General features: G+C 43.8%; 1 protein-coding gene across 3 annotated transcripts in view; it reads right to left on the bottom strand.

Moving 5' to 3' along the window:
* Nucleotides 1-436: 436 nt before the first annotated feature.
* LOC132406492 (uncharacterized) overlaps nucleotides 437-10,627 on the bottom strand; it is a 31,689-nt gene continuing 21,498 nt past the window's right edge. Inside the window, exon 4 of one of the 3 annotated variants that reach the window (XM_059992286.1) lies at nucleotides 437-575. In XM_059992286.1, the coding sequence (XP_059848269.1) occupies nucleotides 571-575 (5 nt within the window). In that variant the 3' untranslated portion in view covers nucleotides 437-570. Of the gene's footprint in view, nucleotides 576-9,105; nucleotides 9,144-10,627 lie in introns of those variants that run through there. The other 2 variants (XM_059992277.1, XM_059992272.1) reach the window with 2 other exon arrangements.

The raw sequence follows: 10,627 nt of genomic DNA, 5'->3' as shown, positions 1-10,627 counted from the left end.
GAAGAACATAGAACAGTACAGCACAATACAGGCCCTTCTGCCCACAATGTTGTGATGACCCTCTGACCTACTCTAATATCAATCTACCCCTTCACTCTCATGTATCTCTCCATTCTCTTTCATCCATACACTTATCAAAGGGTCTCTTAAATGTCCGTAATATAGCTGCCTCTATCATTACCCTTCGCCGCATTTTCCACACACCTACCACTCTGTGTAAAAGCCTACCTCTGACATACCCCATACTTTACTTGCCTCGTACTAGCCATTTCCGCCCTGGGAAAAAATGTTTCTAGTTGTTCACTCGATCTATGCCTATCATCTTGTACACTTCCTTTTTTACTTTGTATTTTCTATTCTCTGAGATTCTGTGAGAGATGGTGAAGAGCAACCAGAGATGTTCAATAATGAAAAAAGGGAGTATTACCCTAAGATACAACAATGGTTGAGCCTTTATTTTTGAGTGGATGGGAGACCCCATTTGAATGCAGTAGGTAATCTTCTTGCTGTTGTAATGCAGGATACATTGGTTCAGTGCAGGGTTCATTGCCTGTATTTTGTTGTCTTCATTCAGCCTGTTGAGAACAAGATAATTTCAGACTTGAGCAATACAGTGGAATTACTAAATTGTTAAATTCAAGCTGGTAGGCAAGGTTAGTGGATGAGAAGCTCCACATTTAGCATATTCCTTTCCTGTGCTTGGACATGGTGGCAATGGACACAGTCCAGAGGAGGTTCACATGTGAACGATCCTAGGAATGAAAAGATTAACATAAAAGGAACATTTAATGACTCTAGACCTGGACTCCCTGTAGTTTAGAAGAATGAAGGGAGATCTCATTGAAATCTATCAAATATTGAAAGTCCTAGAAAGAGTGGATGTGGAGAGGATGTTTCCAAAAGTGGGGGAGTATAGGACCAGAGGGTACAGCTTCAGAATACAAGGACGCCCCTTTAGAAAAGAGATTTGGAAGAATTTCTTTAGCCGGAGGGTGATAAATCTGTGGAATTCATTGCCACAGATGGCTGTGGAGGCCAGGTTAAACCAGAGGTCGATCAGATCTTGATTAATTATGGTGTCAAAGTTTACAGGGAAAAGGCAGGATAATGGGGTTGAGAGGGATAATAAATCAGCCATGATGGAAAGATGAAGCAGACTCACTTGGTCGAAGGGCATAATTATGCTCCTCTGACTTATGGTCTTATTTCTTTGGAACCAGCTGCAACTTCAAATTTTTATTCAAGATGTTCTCCTCTAGTTTAACATTAGACATCACCCTGAGGTCAGAATGTGCTGATCTAACAGAAAACTCATTACTGTACTCCAGCTCAATTAACTTATAACATCCAGCTGCATAGTTCCTCAATTGTGGAAAGAGTAGTCTGTCAAAATCAAAAGTCAAAGTAAATATATTATTGAAGTACATGTATGCCACCATACCCTGAGATTCATTTTCTTGCAGGTATTTAGAGGAAATTAAAGAAATACCATGGAATTTATGTAAAACTATACTAAACAAAGACCGACAAACAACCAATGTGCAAAAGAAGACAAATTGTACAAATAAATAATCCAGAGAACATGAGTTATAGAAAGTGAGCTTCAGAAAAAAGGTTTCTGTCCCACCTGCCTGATGGTAGTAGTGAGAAGAGAGCATGGCTTGGATGGTGGTGGTCCTTGAAGAGGGACGTTGCTTTCTTGTGTAAGGGGTTACCAAACATCAAAATACAAGTGAACAACGTGAAACAGAAGTAGATTTTGGCAATACGAATGCACTGGAATGTAAGAATCTCTTGCAGAGAGTAATACCCAATACATCAGGGCATATCCCTTTCTAAATGAAGTGCTGCCTCAACCACTATCATCAAAATTCCCCATTATCCAGCCATGTCAGCTTTTCACAGTTACCACTGAGCAGCAGATGCAGAAGACTAAAGTCCCACACCATCAGGTCCAATAACAGCTACTGTACTTCTGTTCAACTATTCAGTTCTTGAACCACTGGCAAAACCCTAATCACTACAGTTTAGCAACATTATGATGATGTTGACCACTCTGTACTAAAATTAACTTTTTTTTGTTTAAATTGTATTCTTTCTTGTAAAAGTTGTGTATAATTTATGCTTAATTGATTTTTTTCTTGTGAATGCTGTTTATTGCCTGTGATGCTTGTGCAATTAAGGATTTTCAATGCACATGTGCATACCCGTATTGGAATTGGTTTATTGTTGTCACATGTACCAAGATACAGTGAAAAGCTTGTCCTGAATATTGTTTGTATATATCAAATCATTACACAGTGCATTGAGCTACAATGCAGAATAAAGTGTGGAAGGTACTGGAAGAGTGCAATGCAGGTAATGATAAAAGTGCAAAATTGTAATGAGCAAGATTTTGATGAGGTCAAGAGTCCATCCTATCATACAAGGTTTGTTCAAGAGGCCAATAACTTTGAAATAGAAGCTGTCATTGAGCCTTATATGTGCTTTCAGGTTGTTGTATCTTCTGCTTGATGGGAGAGGAGAGAAAATAGAGTGGGTGGAGTCTTTCATTATAGACAATAGATGCAGGAGTAGGCCATTCGGCCCTTCTAGCCAGCACCACCATTCACTGTGATCATGGCTGATCATACACAATCAGTACCCCGTTCCTGCCCTCTCCCCATATCCCTTGACCCCACTATCTATAAGAGCTCTATCTACTTCTCTCTTGAATGCATCCAGAGACGGTCTCCACTGCCTTCTGGGGCAGAGCACTCCACATATCCACCATTCTCTGGGTGAAAAAGTTTCTCCACATCTCTGTTCTAAATGGCCTATCCCTTATTCTTAAACTGTGGCCTTTAGTTCTGGACTCTCCCATCAGCGGGAATATGCTTCCTGCCTCCAGCGTGTCCAATCCCTTAATAATCTTATATGTCTCAATCAGATCCCCCTCATCCTTCTCAATTCCAGTGTATACAAGCCCAGTCGCTCCAATCTTTCAACATATGACAGTCCCGCCATTCCAGGAATTAACCTTGTGAACCTACGCTGCACTCCCTCAATAGCAAGAATGACCAAAACTGCACACAATACTCCAGGTGGGGTCTCACCAGGGCCCTGTACAGCTTCAGAAGGACCTCTTTACTCCTATACTCAATTCCTCTTGTTATAAAGGCCAGCATGCCATTTATCTTTCTTCACTGCCTGTTGTACCTGCATGCTTGCTTTCATTGACTGATGTACAAGAACACCTAGATCTCGTTGTACTTCTGCCTTTCCTAACTTGACTCCATTTAGTTAGTAATCTGCCTTCCTGTTCTTGCCACCAAAGTGGATAAACTGCATCTGCCGTACATTTGCCCACTCACCCAACCTGTCCAAGTCACCCTGCATTCTCATAACATGTTCCTGACATTTCACACTGCCACCCAGCTTTGTATCATCAGTAAATTTGCTAATGTTACTTTTAATCCCTTCATCTAAATCATTAATATACATTGTAAACAGCTGTGGTCCCAGCACCAAACCTTGCGGTACCCCACTGGTCACAGCCTGCCATTCCAAAAGGGACCCTGGATGTTTTACTCCGGCTACAAGAAATATGGAGACCAATGATGTGATGTGATGTGCTGGGCTGTGTCCACAACTCTGCAGTTTCTTGCAGTCATGTGCAGAGCAGTTGCCACACCCATCTATTACGCATCCAGACAGATGAATTGTCAAAAGTTGGTAAGGTACGACAAGGACACGGTTGAATTTCTTTATATTCTGAGGAAGTAGAGGTGTTGCTGAGTATTCTTGGCCATGACATCAACATGGTTGGACTAGGACAGGCTATTGATGATGTTCACACCCAAGAACTTGAATCTCTCCACCCTCTCAAGTACAACATTATTGATGTAAACAGCAACATGTTCACCTCCTTTCTGAAGTCAATGACAAGGTCTTTTATTTTGCTGACATTGATGGAAAGGCTGTTGTTATGTTACAATGTTACAAAGCTCTCTATCTCCTTCCTGCACTCCAACTTCATCAGTATTTAAGATGTAATCCACTGCAGTGATATCATCCGCAAACTTCTAGATGGCGTTATCTGGAATTTGGTCACACAGTCTATATTTTACTTTTATTGTCACCAAACAATTGATACTAGAGCATACAATCATCACAGTGATATTTGTTTCTGTGCTTCGCGCTCCCTGAATCAAAGTAAATATAATAAAAATTTAAATTATAAATCATAATTAGAAAATAGAAAAGGGAAAGTAAGGTAGTGCAAGTCAGGTCTAGATATTTGGAAGGTATGGCACAGATCTGGGTCAGGATCCGTTCAGCAGTCTTATCACAGTTGGAAAGAAGCTGTTCCCAAATCTGGCCGTACGAATCTTCAAGCACCTGAACCCTCTCCCAGAGGGAAGAGGGACAAAAAGTGTGTTGGCTGGGTGGGTTGTGACCTTGATTATCCTGGCAGCACTGCTCCGACAGCGTGCAGTGTAAAATGAGTCCAAGGATGGAAGATTGGTTTGTGTGATGTGCTGGGCTATGTTCACGATCTTCTGCAGCTTCTTCAGGTCTTGGACAGGACAACTTCCATACCAGGTTGTGATGCACCCTACGGTGCATCTATAAAAATTAGTGAGGGTTTTAGGGGACAGGCCAAACTTCTTCAGCTTTCTCAGGAAGTAAAGGCGCTGGTGGGCCTTCTTGGCAGTGGACTTTACTTGGTTAGACCAAGTCAGGTCATTTGTGCTATTCACCCCGGGGAACTTAAAGCTTTTGACCTGTTCCACCTGCGCACCACTGATGCAGATGGGGTCATACTACTCCTTCTGAAGTCAACAACCAATTTCTTCATCTTGCTGATGTTGAGGGTCTTTGCACCATGCCACCAGGTTCTTAATTTCCTCTCTGTACTCAGACTCGTCATTACGCAAGATACGGCCTACAATAGTGGTGTCATCAGCAAACTACAGGGAGTAGAGTACTTGTGCATATGACAATAAACTCGACTTTGACTTATAATAATTAGATTTTTTAAAAACTACTTTGAAGTATTGAAAACAATAAAAGCATTCTGTGCCAACATTCATCTTGCTTCATCTGGGCCGCATCACTGCTGGCCTTCAAATGATTGCCGAATGGGAGAAAATCTTTCAGTAAAGCACTCAAAAGTCTTTGATAATAAGCAAGAACAAAGCACAGAGAGCAGATTAAAATAGCTTTCTAAACTTTAAATAATCACCCACTGATTGTGTTAAAAATTGACAACTAATCACACAAACACATTTTGCATTCCAAGCATGATTAAATGAGAATTCAGATGCACGTTCAGTAAAATGGTTGCTCAACAAACACAGCAAAAAAGAGGTTTCTTACAAATGTACACCAGCCTGTGAAATGTATCAAATAAAATATGCAAGATGAGGACTGGCAAATAGTTTTCTATCCAGATAAATGTAAGGTATTGCATTTTGAGAGATGCAGTGAATGGTAGGGCCCTGAGGTGTGTTGTGACAAAGGAGGGCAAGTACATAGTTCGCTGAAGGGGTGTCACAGTTAAACAATAGACAATAGGTGCAGAAGTAGACCATTCGGCCCTCCGAGCCTGCACCGCCATTTTGAGATCATGGCTGATCATCTACTATCAATACCCGGTTCCTGCCTTGTCACCATATCCCTTGATTCCTCTATCCATAAGATACCTATCTAGCTCCTTCTTGAAAGCATCCAGAGAGTTGGCCTCCACTGCCTTCCGAGGCAGTGCATTCCAGACTCTCTGGGAGAAGAAGTTTTTCCTTAACTCTGTCCTAAATGACCTACCCCTTATTCTCAAACCATGCCCTCTGGTACTGGACTCTCCCAGCATCTGGAACATATTTTCTGCCACTATCTTGTCCAATTCCTTAATGATCTTATATGTTTCAATCAGATCCCTTCTCAATCTCCTTAATTCCAGCGTGTACAAGCCCAATCTCTCTAACCTCTCTGCGTAAGACAGTCCGGACAACCCAGGAATTAACCTCGTGAATCTATGCTGCACTTCCTCTACAGCCAGAATGTCCTTCCTTAACCCTGGAGACCAAAATCGTACACAATACTCCAGGTGTGGTCTCACCAGGGCTCTGTACAAATGCAAGAGGATTTCCTTGCTCTTGTACTCAATTCCCTTTGTAATAAAGGCCAACATTCCATTAGCCTTCTTCACTGCCTGCTGCACTTGCTCATTCACCTTCAGTGACTGATAACAAGGATTCCTAGGTCTCTTTGTATTTCTCCCTTACCTAACTTTACACTGTTCAGATAATAATCTGCTTTCCTGTTCTTACTCCCAAAGTGGATAACCTCACACTTATTCACATTAAACATCATCTGCCAAGTATCTGCCCACTCACCCAGCCTATCCAAGTCACCCTGAATTCTCCTAACATCCTCATCACATATCACACTGCCACCCAGCTTAGTATCATCAGCAAATTTGCTGATGTTATTCTCAATGCCTTCATCTAAATCATTGATGTAAATCGTAAACTGCTGTGGTCCCAATACCGAGCCCTGTGGTACCCCACTAGTCACCACCCGCCATTCCAAGAAACACCCATTCACCGCTACCCTTTGTTTTCTATCTGCTAACCTATCCATGTCAATGTCTTCCCCCCAACGCCATGAGCTTTGATTTTACCCACCAATCTCCTATGTGGGACCTTATCAAATGCCTTCTGAAAATCAAGGTACACTACATCCACTGGATCTCCCTTGTCTAACTTCCTGGTTACATCCTTGAAAACCTCCAATAGATTAGTCAAGCATGATTTACCCTTGGTAAATCCATGCTGCCTCGGCCCAATCCTATGACTGCTATCTAGGTATGCCACTATTTCATCTTTAATAATCGACTCTAGCATCTTCCCCATCACTGATATCAGACTGACTGGTCGATAGTTCTGTTTTCTCCCTCCCTCCTTTCTTAAAAAGTGGGATAACATTAGCCATTCTCCAATCCTCAGGAACTGATCCTGAATCTAAGGAACATTGGAAAATGATTACCAATGCATCCGCAATTTCCAGGGCCACCTCCTTTAGTACCCTAGTATGCAGACCATCTGGACCTGGGGATTTGTCAGCCTTCAGTCCCATCAGATAGGTAGATCAGATAGATAGGGTGGTAAATCAAACACACTTGAGATTCTGCAGATGTTGGAAATCTTAAGCAACACACATGAAGTGGTGGAAGAACTAAGGCAGCATTTGGCATGTTGGCCTTTATCAGTCAGGACATTGAGCAATGGAGTTGGAAAGTTATGTTGCAATGATATAAGACATTGGTGAGGCCTGATTTGGAGTATTATATACTGTTTTGGTCACCATTATAGGAAAGGTGTTATTAAACTCGAAAGAGTACAGAAAAAAATTTGCCAAGATGTTGCCATTTGTTGGGGGCCTGAGTTGCAGGGGGAGGTTGCATAGCCTAGGACTTTATTCTCTGGAAAATAGGAGATTTGGAGACGGGATCTTATAGAGGTATATAAAATCATGAACTGCCTAGTCAGGGTGAAAGCACGGTCTTCTTCCCAGGGAGATGTGTTAAAAACATGAGGACATACTGTAGGTTTAAGATCACAAACAAGAGAATTTAAAGGGATATCAGGGACAGTGGTTGAGGTGGGCAAATTAGCAACATTTAAAAGACATCTACATAGTACATGGATAGGAGAGTTTTAGAGGGCTATGGGCTAAATCCAGACTAGCTCACTGTGCAAAACAGTTGGCATGGACGAGTTGGGCCAAGGGGCCTGTTTGCATGTTGTATGACTCTCATATACAATCCACCGAGAGAGAGAGAGTGGCAGGGTGGACTAAAGCATTGAGGCCTGAGAGAAGAAAACAAACTGGACTTCAGCCCCACCTCTCCATGTCAGTCCAGATCCTCACCTGAACCTGCCTAATCTGCCTGCAATCTCCCTCTCTTATTGATACTACTATTGGATGGGAGAGACAGCAGGTTCAGGAACAGTTATTGGGTTCCTGGACTGGTATGGATGTCTAAACTCGCCTCAGAGCTGAACTGACTCCGTAGCCTGTGGACTCACTTTGGGGGACTGTAGCTCATGCTCTCAGTATTATTTGTTTCTATTTAACTATTTGCACAATTTGTCCTCTGTTGTACATTGGTTGTTTGTCAGTCTTTATTGTGGGTGGTTTGTTAAGGATTCTATTCTATTTCTTTATTTTCCTGTGGGTGCCTGCAAGAAAATGGATCTCAGTGTTGTATTTGGCAAACATACTCTCAGTAGCCACTTTCTTAGGTATCTCCTGAACTGAATAGAGGCCACCGAGTATATGTTCAAGGTCTTCTGCTGCCTATGCACTTCAAAGTTCAACGGCCTGCACATTCAGAGATGCTCTTCTGCACACCACTGTTGTAACACGTGATTATTTGGGTTATTGTCACTTTCCTCTCAGCTTGAACCAGTCTGGCCATTCTCCTCTGCAGTCTCTCATTAACAAGGCATTTTCACCCACAGAACTGGTGCTTACTGGAAGATTTTTGTTTCTTGCACCATTCTCGAAAAACTCTAGAAACTGTTGTGTATGAAAATCCCAGGAAAACTGAAGTTTCTGAGATACTCAAACCATTTTGTCTGCTACCAGCAATTATTTCAAGGTCAAGGTCACTTAGATCACGCCTTCCCCATTCTTAAGTTTGGTCTGAACAACAACTGAACCTCTTGACCGTGTTTGCATTCTTTTATACATTAAGTTGTTGCCGTAGTTGGGTGATTAGATATTTGTATTGATGAGCAGGTGTACCTAATAAAGAGGCCACTCAGATGGGGAAATACAATCCAGCTAATTGAATAATCTGGGATTTGAAAGTTATCATCATTAACAGCAATCATATTCACATTTGAATTGTCTTCAGGGAGCGAAAGGCTTGTCTTTACTCAGAGCCCCATTTATAAAGCAAAATGGCTCAGCAGAACACCCAATCCAAGGGCAAGCAAATGAGGGAGATAATGCTGGATTTACCCACCATGTGATGCACCACCAATAACTCTCGGAGACGGGAGGCAAACGTTAGGCTTTTATTAGCTGCAAATGTGACAACATCTTGGAGACTGAGGGAGGAGTAGTGCCTCCAATCGCCTTTATACAGGGGTCTGTGGGAGGAGTCACAGGAGCAGTCAGCAAAGGGGCGTGTCCAGACAGGTATACACATAGTTTACCACACTCACCCCCCACCCCCTTGTTTTAAAAGAGAGTCGCCACGGGGCGAAGTTTCTCACAAGTATTTTTACAGGTTAAGTCTATCAGGAGTCTGTCGCTGTGATCTATGTAGCACCAGTGGTGATTGCACCGGTGACGGTGGTTGTGCTGCCTCTGGCCTGACTTGAGGTGCCAGCCCGTTAGGCATCAGTAATCCCTCATGCTTTTGCCTGGCGCCCGGTATGGGAGTGTCGTGAGGAGTCTGTGTAGGGCTTGGTGTGCGCATGGGCCTCGACTGAGAGGGGAGTGTGCGCGGGGTCTTGTGGGTATATATATACACACATACATACATACATACATTGGTGGGCATGAAGTTCATAGTCACTGTGGAGTGTTTGGGATAGGGGTCTGGTGCTCCTGCGGGCGCCAGGTCACGGACAGAGACTGTGTCCTCCCACCCACCAGGTAAGACCACGTAAGCATACTGGGGGCTCGCATGAAGTAGGTGAACCCTCTCGACCATCGGGGAGTATTTATTGCTCCTCGCATGTTTCCGGCGCAGCACTGGCCCTGGGGACATCAGCCAAGCCGGTAGGGTGGTCCCAGTGGCAGACTTCCTGGGAAAAGAGTCGCTCATGAGGGGTGGCATTGGTGGACGTGCATAACAGGGAGTGGATGGAGTGGAGTGCCTCTGGGAGGACCTCCTGCCAGCGAGAGACCGACCCAAGGGCTAAGAGTGTGGCCTTCCACACCGTGGCATTCTTCCTCTCCACCTGTCCATTCCCCCGGGGATTATAGCTCATGGTCCTACTAGTAGCAATACCCCTAGCCAGCAGGTACTGGCGCAGCTCGTCACTCATAAACGAGGACCCACTATCACTGTGGATATAGCAGGGATACCCGAACAGAGTGTAGAGCTGGCGCAGGGCTTTTATGACAGATGTGGCAGTGGTATCGGGGCAGGGGATGGCAAAGGGGAACCGCGAGTACTCGTCGATGGCATTGAGAAAGTAGACATTGCGGTCGGTGGAGGGAAGGGGGCCCTTAAAGTCGACACTCAATCACTCAAAGAGGCGGGTGGCCTTGATAAGTTGCGCCTTTTCAGGACGGTAGAAGTACGGTTCACATTCAGCGCAGACTTGACAGTCCCTGGTCATCGCCCTGATTTCCTCAAGGGAGTAAGGCAGGTTCTGGGCTTTCACGAAATGGTAGATTCCGGTGACCCCCAGGTGGCAAAGATCTGCATGGAGGGCGTATAGCCAGTCGAGCTGTGTGCTGGTACACGCTCTCCGTGATAGGGCATCAGGGGGCTCATTGAGCCTTCCAGGCCGGTACAGGATGTCATAGTTGTAGGTGGAGAGTTCTATTCTCCACCTCAAAATTTTATCATTTTTGATTTTGCCCCACTGTTGGTTGCTGAACATGAATGCAACTGAGC

The sequence above is a fragment of the Hypanus sabinus genome, chromosome 2 (genome assembly GCF_030144855.1).
Source record: "Hypanus sabinus isolate sHypSab1 chromosome 2, sHypSab1.hap1, whole genome shotgun sequence".
In the NCBI taxonomy this organism is placed as follows: Eukaryota; Metazoa; Chordata; class Chondrichthyes; order Myliobatiformes; family Dasyatidae; genus Hypanus; species Hypanus sabinus.
The sequence above is the reverse complement of the archived record's forward strand: the minus strand, read 5'-3'. Positions and strand labels throughout refer to the sequence as shown.